Source organism: Ostrea edulis, chromosome 1, assembly GCF_947568905.1.
Source record: "Ostrea edulis chromosome 1, xbOstEdul1.1, whole genome shotgun sequence".
NCBI lineage: Eukaryota > Metazoa > Mollusca > Bivalvia > Ostreida > Ostreidae > Ostrea > Ostrea edulis.
This window is the reverse complement of record NC_079164.1, coordinates 13,060,684-13,074,944: the sequence shown is the minus strand read 5'-3', so window position 1 is coordinate 13,074,944 and position 14,261 is coordinate 13,060,684. Positions and strand designations below refer to the sequence as shown.

The 14,261-nt window shown below is 37.1% G+C and overlaps 2 protein-coding genes across 6 annotated transcripts in view; one reads left to right on the top strand and one right to left on the bottom strand.

Moving 5' to 3' along the window:
* LOC125664027 (metabotropic glutamate receptor 3-like) overlaps positions 1-13,965 on the top strand; it is a 55,431-nt gene extending 41,466 nt beyond the window's left edge. The window contains exons 6-10 of one of the 2 annotated variants that reach the window (XM_056152718.1): positions 527-713; positions 1,470-1,678; positions 1,909-2,136; positions 5,754-5,878; positions 10,686-13,965. In XM_056152718.1, the coding sequence (XP_056008693.1) occupies positions 527-713; positions 1,470-1,678; positions 1,909-2,136; positions 5,754-5,878; positions 10,686-11,303 (1,367 nt within the window). In that variant the 3' untranslated portion in view covers positions 11,304-13,965. The remainder of the gene's footprint in view (positions 1-526; positions 714-1,469; positions 1,679-1,908; positions 2,137-5,753; positions 5,879-10,685) is intronic. The other variant, XM_056152719.1, reaches the window with a different exon arrangement.
* LOC125664029 (platelet endothelial aggregation receptor 1-like) overlaps positions 1-14,261 on the bottom strand; it is a 42,752-nt gene that overhangs the window by 22,139 nt on the left and 6,352 nt on the right. The window lies entirely within an intron of this gene.

Below are 14,261 nucleotides of genomic sequence, written 5' to 3'. Positions count from 1 at the left end.
TTGATATTAACAATCTTTGTTGTTTTGGTTGGCCATTCCTGGAATATCATTACCGAAGAAACATTTGAATTTAAACATTTTCCAATATAGTGATCTCGAGCATCCAAGAACTGTCACAAACATTAGTATTGTTGATTTTTTTTTTTGGCGTGAGAAGATGATTTTATAATAGAAATATATTCATATACCTGTAATAAAACAATAACTGATTTTTGTGTCGGTTAATATAAAGATTTATCAATCCTATGTATTACAATTAAGTGATATTCACCAAGTTGAATATTTTCCTGATTTACGTTTATGGGTGTACCCTGAACTTCCCTAGATGTTGGTTAACATATGGTTAAAAGAACAAATGCAACAACTCTGAAATATGTCGACCACAGGATGATCTGGAATATAACCAGGACATACAGAAGGCCACATAGTTCGCAACTATGACGATATCTGCATGAATTCGCATTTATTACCTTAAGTAATTGAAATTAAAAGAGTTTGATAATTATTTTATTTGAAACTTTCCTAGTTGCTGAAGACTCTTGTCGGTATGAAGTACACACAAGCTGTTTGCCCTGGGACGAAGCTCTTCAAGCCTGTAAACACAGGGGCATGACCCTAGTTAGTTTGTCTGGTACGCTTGAAGCCAAATCCCTGTATGATCTACTCAAGACCGGCGATTCTATGTTTTCTGATTACGTTTCGTTGAGCGACAGGTAAGTTTTTAGACAGATTTTTGAGGACTCTCTGATTTGTTTTCTCTAAACGTAAACTCTTTCTTTGCAATTGAATGGGGAATTCTTACAGTTGTAAGGAAATTGTGTACCCCTAGTGTTCGAAAAAAAATCGATGTCTGTGGAAAACGTTAATATGCTATTATTGAATGAAAGAATGATTTCCAGAGCACATGTACAAGGAGGTTGTTTAGAATTTGATGATACACAATAAGGTTGTACAAATCAACTAATTCCATATGTCTTTTGGGAATTATGATCAGAAAGGTTTTTTTTATATACATATGCACCATGTACAATATGTAAATGTATATCATAATAGTTACAATAATGGACCAGGAATTGCTGTATTTCAAAGTTCACTTATTTTATCAAATATGGGATCTATTATGTAGAAACGAACCCAGGATGTAATGGTCAGCAGTGGCCTATATCTATTAAATTCTTGTTCAACAATACTCCAGTTCAAGGAAAAGAGGGAGTTTTGTATCCCTCTATCTTAGTCCTTTTCGATCCATTCGAATGAGATAGATAACATTTTTAATCCTAGTAGTGCATTGATAAAAATAAATACAGTGTGTTTGATATATCTTTGCCGTTTTCTTTGAGAGATTTGCAATTATCGAGTTGAAATTGAAGGGAGCCACCCCTCATGTCGAGGGTGTTTTATGACAATAAGCAATAAATACAAATTAAAGTGTAATCATTAAATTATCTGAGATGTGTTTCGTCCTACAGATCATATTGGATTGGATTGCACATGGAGTCTAGCTCTGGTGGAAGTTCAGAATTTCAGTGGGGGAACTGTGTGGTCGATACACTGGTAACTGATGTGTTTTCCAGTTTAACAGATTATAGTTCGACCACTGGTTGTGGATATTTATCAGATAGTTCCGTAAGGATGACGCCCTGTTCTTCGTCCACCTCTTTGGGCTTCATCTGCGAAGGTACATTTAGTAATCTATGTTTCGTAGAGATATCATCCTTACAATATGATGAATATCCTTTTCATACTTAGTATTTGAATTTCAACAAGGATATTCAGGGACTACCGACCTTCACAAAGGGTCCGTAAGCCCCCCTCCCCTAAACACACATAAATTAAAAGCCTGTTGCAGAACTACGCTTTAAATAAAAAATATCGACTAAACCAATTTACTATGAATCATTTTCACAGGTGTAAATTCCTGTTTTACAACACAATCGACGACTTTTCTACCTCTTGGATTCAGCAGTGAAGTCACTGCCAACTCTCGTGATTGTGCCTCATCCTGCTTAGCTAAGTCGACATGTGCTGGTGTCCATGTGTCCTCCGGGAGCTTGTGTACATTGCTAACTTACGACACAGATCTACCAAGCAGCTTACAACCAAGCGATTTGATGTCGTCACATTTTCATCACAAAAGTATGATATTGGTAGAATTAATGCCTATTTACATGTATTACAGCATTTGTTCTTTTGGTAATATCAAAGTTTTGAAACATGAAAGTTTAAAAACAGATTTATGATGTGTATATTTGTCTGTGAGTCGTGTGTGTTTTAAGATGCTCTATCAATTTTGAAAGTTCCATAACAACACATTATGACTTCATATTTTACATTTCCCAATGAGTTTGTCTTTGAGATGTTTTTACACATTGTACGGATAGGTTCTTCTCGAACGCGCTGCAGTTGTAAACAATGCGCGAAAGAATACAGAACTACTCAATAAATATACACGTGTCTATTATCATGGCTGGGATTTCTGACAGAAATGAAAGTAGAATGTAGTAACGCTTCAGTGGACATGAAAAATGTCATGAAGCGCTAACGTGTGAAGTGTACCGGATGTGCAGTAGTTCATGTCTTCATGATCATGTATTTTCAACAGTACACCCAAAGAACAAGGTACTATTCTGGCCAAAATCTGCCTTGTCAATAAAATTCACCAATTTACTAAATATGGTATTTAAGGATGTGCCATTGATAAAAATGGTCATTATAATTTTTCTCTTGAGTAGCAGGTGTAATATGTCCAATCATACTGACGCCAAGACGGCGCCCACTTTGACCGAGGTTAAGTTTGGCGAAGGTTCTCCCCACAAGTCGTATAGTCAAGCTTTGCTCTGAGATGTCCGACATCGCAGGAAAATAAAACTTCTACCAAACATAGAGTTTGCAATTTCCAAAACATTCTTGTAAAATTATTGGTTTTGTACTAATTTGAATGTGTATCAATTTGATATTAAAATAATGAAAGCAAGTTTAAGACCAGGGAGGATGCGAAACGGCAAAAAATCTTACATAACAATTATTCTTGGAAAGCTTTTATGGTACACAAACTTTGTTTGAACATAAAATAAATGAAATATTTAAATAACAATATTTTATATGTATTTTCTCCCTCCAATTCTCTTTATTGTGACAGAATTTTAAAAACAGATTTATGATGCGTATATTTGTCTATGTGTCATGTGTATTTAAAATGGCGACATTAAAAGTAGCTCTACTTCATATCACTAAAGTTTATATGAACTTTGTGTTATCAGAACTTATCACCATTGTCATATCTCACGAACTGCAACACAATGGAATTGCTTCGGGAAATGTCTCGAACACTTGTATTTAATTGGCATAAGCGATATTCCGTGGACTGCGAGGATATAAAGAAAACATTAAGTATTTTTGGCAATTAAAATATGCACTAGCTTCCCCAGAGCCTCATGGACGGAGCCAAAACTGCCAAAAAATGCCAATTTTTAAAAAGTCTTCTATACTCCCACACATGTGGGAGAAAAACCAAATACATGCTTAGGATGTCCATGAAGATCTCTAAGTTGGGAAAGTCATGTCCCCTTGGTTAGGGGTTTAGACTATAGGTTGAGAAAGTCATGTCCCCTGGGTTAGGGGTTTAGACTATAGGTTGTGAAAGCCATGTCCCCTGGGTTAGGGGTTTAGACTATAGGTTGAGAAAGTCATGTCCCTTGGGTTAGGGGTTTAGACTATAGGTTGAGAAAGTCATGTCCCCTGGGTTAGGGGTTTAGACTATAGGTTGAGAAAGTCATGTCCCCTGGGTTAGGGGTTTAGACTATAGGAAGATCTCTAAGTTGTGAAAGTAATGTCCCCCGGGTTAGGGGTTTAGACTATAGGTTGTGAAAGTCATGTCCCCTAGGTTAGGGGTTTAGACTATAGGTTGAGAAAGTCATGTCCCCTGGGTTAGGGGTTTAGACTATAGGTTGTGAAAGTCATGTCCCCTGGGTTAGGGGTTTAGACTATAGGTTGAGAAAGTCATGTCCCCTGGGTTAGGGGTTTAAACTATAGGTTGAGAAAGTCATGTCCCCTGGGTTAGGGGTTTAGACTATAGGTTGAGAAAGTCATGTCCCCTGTGTTAGGGGTTTAGACTATAGGTTGAGAAAGTCATGTCCCCTGTGTTAGGGGTTTAGACTATAGGTTGTGAAAGTCATGTCCCCTGGGTTAGGGGTTTAGACTATAGGTTGAGAAAGTCATGTCCCCTGTGTTAGGGGTTTAGACTATAGGTTGTGAAAGTCATGTCCCCTGGGTTAGGGGTTTAGACTATAGGTTGAGAAAGTCATGTCCCCTGGGTTAGGGGTTTAGACTATAGGTTGAGAAAGTCATGTCCCCTGGGTTAGGGGTTTAGACTATAGGTTGTTAAAGTCATGTCCCCTGTGTTAGGGGTTTAGACTATAGGTTGAGAAAGTCATGTCCCCTGTGTTAGGGGTTTAGACTATAGGTTGAGAAAGTCATGTCCCCTGTGTTAGGGGTTTAGACTATAGGTTGTGAAAGTCATGTCCCCTGGGTTAGGGGTTTAAACTATAGGTTGAGAAAGTCATGTCCCCTGGGTTAGGGGTTTAGACTATAGGTTGAGAAAGTCATGTCCCCTGTGTTAGGGGTTTAGACTATAGGTTGTGAAAGTCATGTTTTCTGGGTTAGGGGTTTAGGCTATAGGTTGAGAAAGTCATGTCCCCTGGGTTAAGGGTTTAGACTATAGGTTAGTGAAAGTCATGTGCCCTGGGTTAGGGGTTTAGACTATTGGTTGTGAAAGTCATGTCCCCTGGGTTAGGGGTTTAGACTATAGGTTGAGAAAGTCATGTCCCCTGGGTTAGGGGTTTAGACTATAGGTTGTGAAAGTCATGTCCCCTGGGTTAGGGGTTTAGACTATAGGTTGAGAAAGTCATGTCCTCTGTGTTAGGGGTTTAGACTATAGGTTGTGAAAATCATGTCCCCTGGGTTAGGGGTTTAAACTATAGGTTGAGGGCAATAGGGCTGTACAGTGGAAATGTATGAAGTCTTATTATTTTATCATTATATCAAATACGATTTTAGAAAATCTTTACTCTCAGACAAGTGTGTGGAAAAAAAAATAGTTGATGGTCTATGCGTGGTGTATACCAATGTCATATAAATCTTTTACACATACATGGAAACACTATAAGCCAAGTTTGCCTCTTCCAATGAGATCGTGGATTTACAATTTTGGTAGAAACCTTCATGGTTTACAGTACCATGTGTTTAGATTCCTTTGTTTAAATATGTGCGATGATAGAGAAGATTTTTGAAATTTATCATTTTTTGATCCACCCCTGAGACTCCGAGGTGTGGGAGTCACGGGATTTACGATATATCTCCTCTTGTATAACGTTATTTGAATTTCTACTGCGCATGCGCACAGTTGGATTGATTTCCGTAATATTATGCTTTTGAAAATACATGTATCTACAACGCAAAATAATTTTTCCTATAAAAGCCTGGTAAAAATAGGCCAAACCCGTACCTATTTCTTTAATTCTTAAAGGAATGTAATATGATTGATTGATAAATTAAAGTTCCATGCGTACTATTATTTATAATGTGACGGGATTAGTTAATTCAGCGCCATAATCTCCGATCGACATCCATTTTAAATTAGTGATCTACGCTCCATTTGTGTATAAATGAGTAAATATTTGATGATAGCGTAACTTGATTCAAAATAGGCTTATCGTGACAGCAGACCTCCTAAAATAAGTTATTTTTTATCACAGGATTGCTGTATCACGGGGGATACTCCAGCTTGATGACGGGGCTGAATGAGGAGGCCTTGTGTAATATTTCTGTGTGGACACCACCATCTCCCATAGTAACCACAACGGTGTCCCAAGGAACATCAGTGAGCGCCAAATATACACTCTAAAAACAATGTTTAGGTTTGGAACACTTTTTAAACGTGTTTAGGTCTAAACGTGTTTAGGATTGTGCTTATATCCTAAACGCGAAGTGTAATAAACATGTTCTACCCTAAACATGTTCAGACTGAGAACATGATTAGCTATGCAAAAATACAGTATCTAAACACAAAATAACATGCTAAACACTTGCTAAACACATTCCTAAACGTCTAAACACAATCCTAAACGTCTATGCGTTTAGGTTTTGAACATAATAAGCTTAGTAACATTGTTGACATTAGTTTTACAGTCTTCATGTAGAATATTCCTGTCTTCTGTAAATGAAATTCGAATTGCAGAAAAAATTGCATGTCAGAATTGCCATACTTCAAACTGCTATAGTGTACCAGGTCCCGATAGTGACCATAGTGTACATCATACGCCGTATTGCAAGTATACACTGTCGAGGTCGATATCCAAAATTGATGGAACCATTAGAAGAGCCGTCTATGGGCTTCAACCCTTTCCTGTTGGAAATGAGCAGAGTTTAGGAGTATCCAGAAAATTTTAATCTGGAATTCCATTTCAACTTGAACAGGTCTGGACACATACATATTGAATTTTAAAAAATAGTGTAATTCATTGTCTCTGGTATTAGACGTGCCTTTAGTGTTAATTTAAACCAATGCATCACTCTTACTTTGCATTGGAACAAAATTCATTTAAATCTTGTGAAAGAGAACATCAGTTGCAATTGATGCCCCCCCCCCTTTTTTTTAATTCAACATGTGACAGTGCCTGTTATGCGAAAACTAGCATATCAAAGACAAAAAAAATTGTTGAAGTTGTACTTGCCGGATGATATTTAACCATGTATAGTTTACTTCTTATATGTGCATAAGTGATTTTTAATGGTTTTGTCTTTAACATGTATCGCGGAAATGTCAACCGTGTTGTTTCGGCAATTAGAATATAGAAATAGACTTGCAATGTAATTTGAGAAGAACCGCCTAAACCCGTGTAGTGATTTTGGGGGGTGGATTTTTAGTATTTCTGGTCGGGCTCGGAGTCCTCTGAGAATACATGTGATTTTCTCTCTCTCTTACCCGCGAAATCTAGGCAATCGGACGTGTTTTAGAAAGTGCAGCAGTGTAGTTATTGTATTTGTTAACCCCTTGTAAGTTGTTCTGTGTATTTGTGAATATATCTGTTTATAAGTGTTTTCCGGTGTTCTTTGTGTGTAGGAAATCACTTTACCCGCATTGTTCGATTTGAAACATCATGGATTCCATAGACACAGTTTGTAATGCAAGGGATATTCTTGCTAGATTTTGCAATGTTATTCTCCTATAATAGAAGAGAAAGCTACTATTTGAGACTCTTTAATGCTGTGGATTGAGTTTTAAATAGAAGGTTAGCAAATCATTTTGTAATTGAGACAAAGTCAAAACCTAAATACAAGGAGAACTAAACATGTTCAAAACCTAAACACAAAAGAGGTAAACGTGTTCAAACCCTAAACACAATAAGGGTAAACATGTTCAAAACCTAAACATAAGGGTTAAACATGTTCTACACCTAAACATAAAAAGAATTAAACATGTTCAAAGCCTAAACACAATTAGTTAGACGTGCTCCAAACCTAAACACAAAAGAGATTTAAACATGTTCAAAACCTAAACACATTGGGTTGAACATGTTCAAAACCTAAACGTAAAAAGTGTCAAACATGTTTAAAACCTAAACACAGAAAGTGTTAAACATGTTTAGATTTAGAACGCGTTCAAAACTGTACACAAGAAATGTGTTTAACTTTGTGTTTAGGATCTAAACACCATTTTTAGAGTGTATGATTGCAGTTTAATTCATAATTTCATATTCAGTTAGCTTTAATCTTAATTTCACTGAATATCTTTATTGATGTGGTAATTTATGAATTGCCCTTATTCAGAAGAGGTTCATGGGCCACATTACCAACCTATTCAGATATTGTTATTATTAAAAGATATAAATTTTTACAATCTTTAATCGAAATTTGACTCCATGATATAGCCCCAACCTTGCCCTAAAAAGGTCACGATATAACCATGATGTAAGGTCACAAGGTGAAAATCATGAAATGAAATGTAAGGTCTTGTCATAAGGAATGTATATATGCGAAATGTAAAATTGCTTACTTAAACAGTTCAGGATATATTGCCAAGGTTACGTTTCGCAAAGAGGTCAATCAAACTTTAAGGTCACGATTACACAAGTGTTTAAACTATAGCACCGAGATAAAGACCTTGTCACAGGGAATGCATACACCTCTCGCACGATTCAAACTCATGTTTCGGTTAATGTTTTGAAATTTGAGCAAATCCCAAGGTCAAGGCCATAAGGTCAAACACCATAGCATCAAATGAAATTTTCTGCATGAAGGAATCTATATCCAAAATATCAAAACCTTCCTTAAATAGCACAGGGGATATAGTCTAGATTAGGTTTTCTTAAAAGTGTGTCAAACTTTAAGGTGAAGGTCACAAGGTCAAAAGTTTGGTACCACAACAAAGATTCTGTCACAAGAAATACACATAAGAAATATGAGAAACTTATCACTATCCATTCAAAAGTTATGATCAAGGTTCAAATTTCAGACAGTCATGGCAAAAAACAATATGCACCCCCCCAACTTTGGTCATATAGGAATGTGATATAGTCTTGAAAAGAATTTATTTTAATTGATTTCTTGTATATTTCTATATCAAATGTTGGTCTCCTATTATAGCCCCACCATATTTCCGGGGCTCCTAAATTGAACAAATTTGAATTTGCATTACCTATTATTAAGATGAGTATTCATGGCCCTGCTGTTATTGAAATAAAGAGTTTTAAAGATGTTTTCCTACATATTCCCATATAAACTACCACCGAGGACCACAATATGAACAAACTTGAATCTGCACTACCTTGGGATGCTTGCATATTGATATGGCTAATCATGACCCTGTTGTTCCTGGAAAGATTGATTGATTGATTGTATCTTGCTTAACGTCTCCGTCGAGAATTTTACACTCATATGTAGACGTCACCAAGACCGGTGAAGGGTTTCAAAAGGCCTATGCTCAGCACTTATGACCATTGAGCAGTGAGAGTTCTTTAGCGTGCCACACCTACTACTGTGACACGGGTCATCCGTTTATAAGGTTACCTCCGAGGATCCGGGACATTCACACCTGATGCCGAGCGTTTGGCGATGGAACTGTCACTACTAGTTTTAACAACTTAGGTCTGTCGCGGCCGGGATTCGAACCCCAGACTTTCGCATGCGGGGCGAACGCTCTAACCTCTCGGCCACATTCTCATGAAAAGTGACAATAATGAACAGTGATAAATCTCATAACTCCTATAAGGAAAACAAGACATAGAGAGTTGGACAAACACGGGCCTCAGGATATACCAAAGGTGTGGGCAAGCGTCAAGGTGGAGTAAGCATCCCCTGTCGACCGGTCACACCAACCGTGAGCCCTATATCTTGATAAAGTAAATGAGGTAATCCGTAGTCAAAATCAGTGTGTTAAGAACGGCCTAACAATCGGTATGAAACACGGCAGACAATATTTAACCCAATGATAGATTGTATTACCAAACTATATCTTTATAACGATCATAGAATTTGCAAAATGCTGACTTTAAACGAGACTGTTGAAACCCCTGTTACATCAACTTGTTTGCCAGTAGCCTACCTCGATTTGAAAACGAATCATACAGAGAAATAGTTCTTGTGTATCGAATCAGCTGAGAGATATAAACATCGTATGCAGGTGATAATGGAATATTGCTACATTACTATATGAGAAGAAGACGATGGAGAAGCTGAAATAATACCGTTTGTCATACAGTTGAGCTGTTGATTTGCCGTAAAACTTTATCACCTATTATGACCCTACAATACTTTGGATACCACAGTTTGAAGAAACACGAATCTGCACTACCTAAGGATACTTGCATATTAATATAAGTGATCATGGCCCTGTTGTTCTTCAGCAGATTTGTAGAGATTTAACTTAAATATCCCTATATAATACTTTGACCATATTTTTGCCCCATCCTATTCCAGGGGACCATAGTTTGAACAAACGTAAATCTACGCCATGTCAGGAAGCCTTCATGTACATTTTAACTTTTCTAACCAAATGGTTCTTTAATTTTTTTTAATGACCTACGCACCCTATGTTTGCCTTTTCTTGATTATGAAAGATGAAGATAACGAACAGTGATCAATCTCATAACTCTTATAAGCAATACAAAACAGAGAGTTGGGCAAACACGGACCCCTGTATATACCAGAGATGGGATCAGATGCCTATGAGAAGTAAGCATCCACTGTCGACCGGTCACACCCGTTCTGAACCTTTCCCTTTGAAAAACAGTTAAAATCCCCTAACCCAAAGATGATCTGTGACAAGTTAACATGAAATTGTCACAGGGGTTCTAGAAAAGAAGACGGAAATGTAAAAGTTAACGACTTCGCCGACAACAGACGCTTTAAAAAATGATAAGAAAACCCCACTTGAGCCTTTGGTTTCGGTGAGCTAATACAGATTTGTTAACTTGTAAAGTAACGTCATTTCAAAGATAATGTTTGTATAGTAGGTGTGTGCATTTCCAGAAGCCAATATCCTTTGATATGGACATAGTCTTGAACATTTCGTACTTTTGTTATAATGAAATTCACTCGTGAATAAATCATTCGATGATAAGAAGGCTAAGCTGTTAGATGTTCTCCTTGATTTTCACAATCCTTTGATATACGAGTACTTGATTTAGGTTGAAGAAATAACTCCTACGCCTACATTCGCCACTACAGGGGACAATCTATCAGAGTCATTGCAGACTGCGGAGGAATCTGCAACAACAAATCCTGTTAACACTAGTACCACAACAGAAGAGATCGATGGAGAAACCGTTCCCGATAGTTCTCATACCACAGCAAAGGACGAAACAACAGTGAATGAATGTGTAACAAACTTAACCATAACAGACATTCAAAGCACACCTGAGCACACCACATCTAATTCTGACATTTATGCAGAATCTACAACCACTACCACCACTGTTATCGAAACACAACATAATGAATCTGTAATCGTTTATAACTTGTCATCTTGTGTATGTGTTTGCAGATATACAAATGACACTCTCGAGGAGCGAATAGAAAAGATAACATCTGAATTAAAATTGGATATAAAGGAGTTGTCATCATCTAAAAATCGGAGAATTTCAGCAGATGACCCCAGACCCAGTGCGAAACACGTCGGCATTATCGGTATTTTTATCTTATGTTGCTTTGGTGTGCTTAGTGTTGGAATGGATATTGTGCGAATTTTACAACATTGTGACAAGAAGTGCAAAAGAAATAAAATACAAAGTGGAGGAAAACCGTAAAATATACATGTAGTTCTTTGAAGGCAATATTACAGTAGAGTAATGTCATTTGTAACCAGATGACCTTAAGAATTGATTGTATTATCACTTATATTAGCCTTGCATTATCTTTATCGATTATATTAGCCTTAATTACAGACTATATTATCAAATTTACAATGTATGAGAGTGATACAGGCCTGTGGAATCGCACTGATCATATTTAGTCATTTTAGCTGATGAAACTATGTAAGCCACATTGCAAACAAATACATAGAGGTCACCATGTTTTGTACAACCTTTATGAGTAAAACTCGCGATACTGTTATTCCAGTACCTGCATCACCCATAGATGATTGGCAGTTGGGACAGTTTTGTTACCAAAAATGTACACTACTGCAGCTGCGTTTATTATAGCGCATTAGTGTCAATAATGCTGATCACGTATCCATTTAATATATATACACGTTTGTAAATTTGTCAAGAGCAGAAGAGAATAGAACCTGGTATTGTATTTGAATGTTGCTGAGCTTGTGTTAGGAATAAACTTTGAAAACAACGCGAGTTGGGTAATAAGACTTTGTTAGTATAAGTCTTCAGGTTAAGACTTTGTTGGTAAAAGTCTTAAACAAATAATCCGGTTACACATTCTAATGCAACTGTTATGTAATTTGCATTTTGATTGGCTAATGCACTAATGTTTGAGGCAATAAATGCAATCGGAAATGCTTGGATGTGTCGCACTCTCGACATACCAATCGTATGATGTTTGTCCTTTTCCGTAACCGGAAAGAATATGACGTTAAATCAATGTATTTATTCGCCGGAAGCGCGAATATGGATGGAGTAAAAAGGCTAAAACCGAACCCCTGTATAATGTGTTATTTAGAAGTGAGATTAATTTTCGCCCGAGATTCAGTGTTGGTATTATTAACGTCTTTTACGTGGAAAGTGATAGCCTTAGATATGTATGATAATTAATGTGGTTTTTTACGCCCAAAGCTCTTATTTCATATTGTAACGTATATCTGTGACGTAATAGTTACATGCATATACACACAGCTATGCTGACTCTGATAGCGTCGATCTACATACGAGGTTTATTTGCGGTTACCGAAATAGCCCATTGGTTACGATTGTCGATATACGTACGTCGACAATCGAATCATGTACTCGTCCTTTTCCGTAACCGGTAGGAAGACTTGGACGTGGATCGGTGAAAGGATTGCATCTAATCAATGCATTTATTCGTGAAGATATATAAACTCTGATTATTATTAGATAAAACACATTCCTTGTTTTACGCTAGTAATATGATCTTCTAAACTTAATTCCTTATAAATTAATTATCACTGAAACGAGGTGTTTCCCGCAAAATGGTTCGAATTTTGATGACTTACGAATTGTAAGGAATCTGCCATATATAGAAATATCCCAAGTGGTTAAATAATTTGGTCGTGATTCTCCATAGCATGCCCTGTTAATCGACACATCGTGATTCGCCATAGGATGTCTTGTGTTATCGTGTTTGTCTGACATTTATCACTGAAACAAGCATTAGATCTCTGGTGTATATCACCCAGTCATTCCTGTTGTTACTTTCTAGGGGAGGGGACTTTTATTGAAAACCCCACTCTTTAAACGAGAAAGAATACTGCTTAATTTTACAGAACGTTGTATAATGTTGATCGTGATATACTACAGTTGTATTTTCCATTAAAACTTTCAAATGAATTTTCTACTTTGTTTAACCTATGTAGATTTCTTTCATTTCTGTCGAATGAGTTCTTGTCTTTTACGCCCAGCAATTAGAAACTTGGTGTCTTTTTCATGCTATATAATAGTCTTGATAGGACACAATTATGCCATGATGTGGTACTGTTTCTTTTGATTTGAGTCATACTTTAAATACTCCCGTGGGGATCAGATTTAGAATAGGTCGTTGACACCCTTTGCTTGCCTTAAGAGGCGACTGGATGTGGCGGTCCTTCGGATGAGACCTTCCCGTGTGGACCCTGGTTAGAATCCGTACCCCTTGTTTGTCGTAAAAGGCGATTAAATGGGACGGTCCTTCGGATAAGACCGCAAAAAATTATGCCCCTGCTCACAGCACGTGTGACACAACAAAGGTCCCTCCCTGTTCAAAGGGCGTAAGCGCCGAGCTTAGGCCTAGATTTTCCAACCCTTTCACTGGTAATGAAGACGTCTCCATATGGGTAAATATTCACAAGCGGGACGTTAAACAAGATACAATCAATCAAGCGACCAAATGCACGGGAGTCTGATAAACCACGTAGTGCAGTAATAGAGTTATTTCTCCAATTATTAATTGTTAGTTAAGGAAGTTAGCTCCGGAGCTTTTGAGCACAGCCACGCAGAATGTTACAGCTAAGTATTTACTGGTTCAATATTGATCCCATTGGTGCAAACATATTATACATCTATGACTGAACTCCATCCAGTTGAAATTTCTGTGTCAATTCCAATTTTGAAAGAGTTTGATACGGGCTATATTTTATGGCGGAGCGATTGATTAATAAAAAGAAATTCTAAGTCCGCATGATATTACAGTTTCTGTTTCATCCAATATATCTTCTATTTTTAGACTCCTATACGTGTTAATTCAGTTTTATAATATATGATACAAGTAGTTCAGACTTGGAACTAATTCAAATGAGGGTCTCTACAGCCCAGTAGCTAAGTACTTCGTTACTAGCTTGAAAATACGGATGTATATTTAATTGCTGTTGTAAAATTTAGAAATCAATTTCAAAATTAAGGAGCATCTCCCTCGCGCATAGCTCTTATCCTTAGACGAATTTGACTCCATTTTTTGGGCACACTGTTTTCCGTAAAATAGTTCTAACACTTCATTGTTATTTAGGATTTCAAACATTTCGGGTGAGCATCACTGAATAGACATTATTTGTCGAAATGCGCATCTGGTGCATCAAAATTGGTACGGTATCAATTTTACAT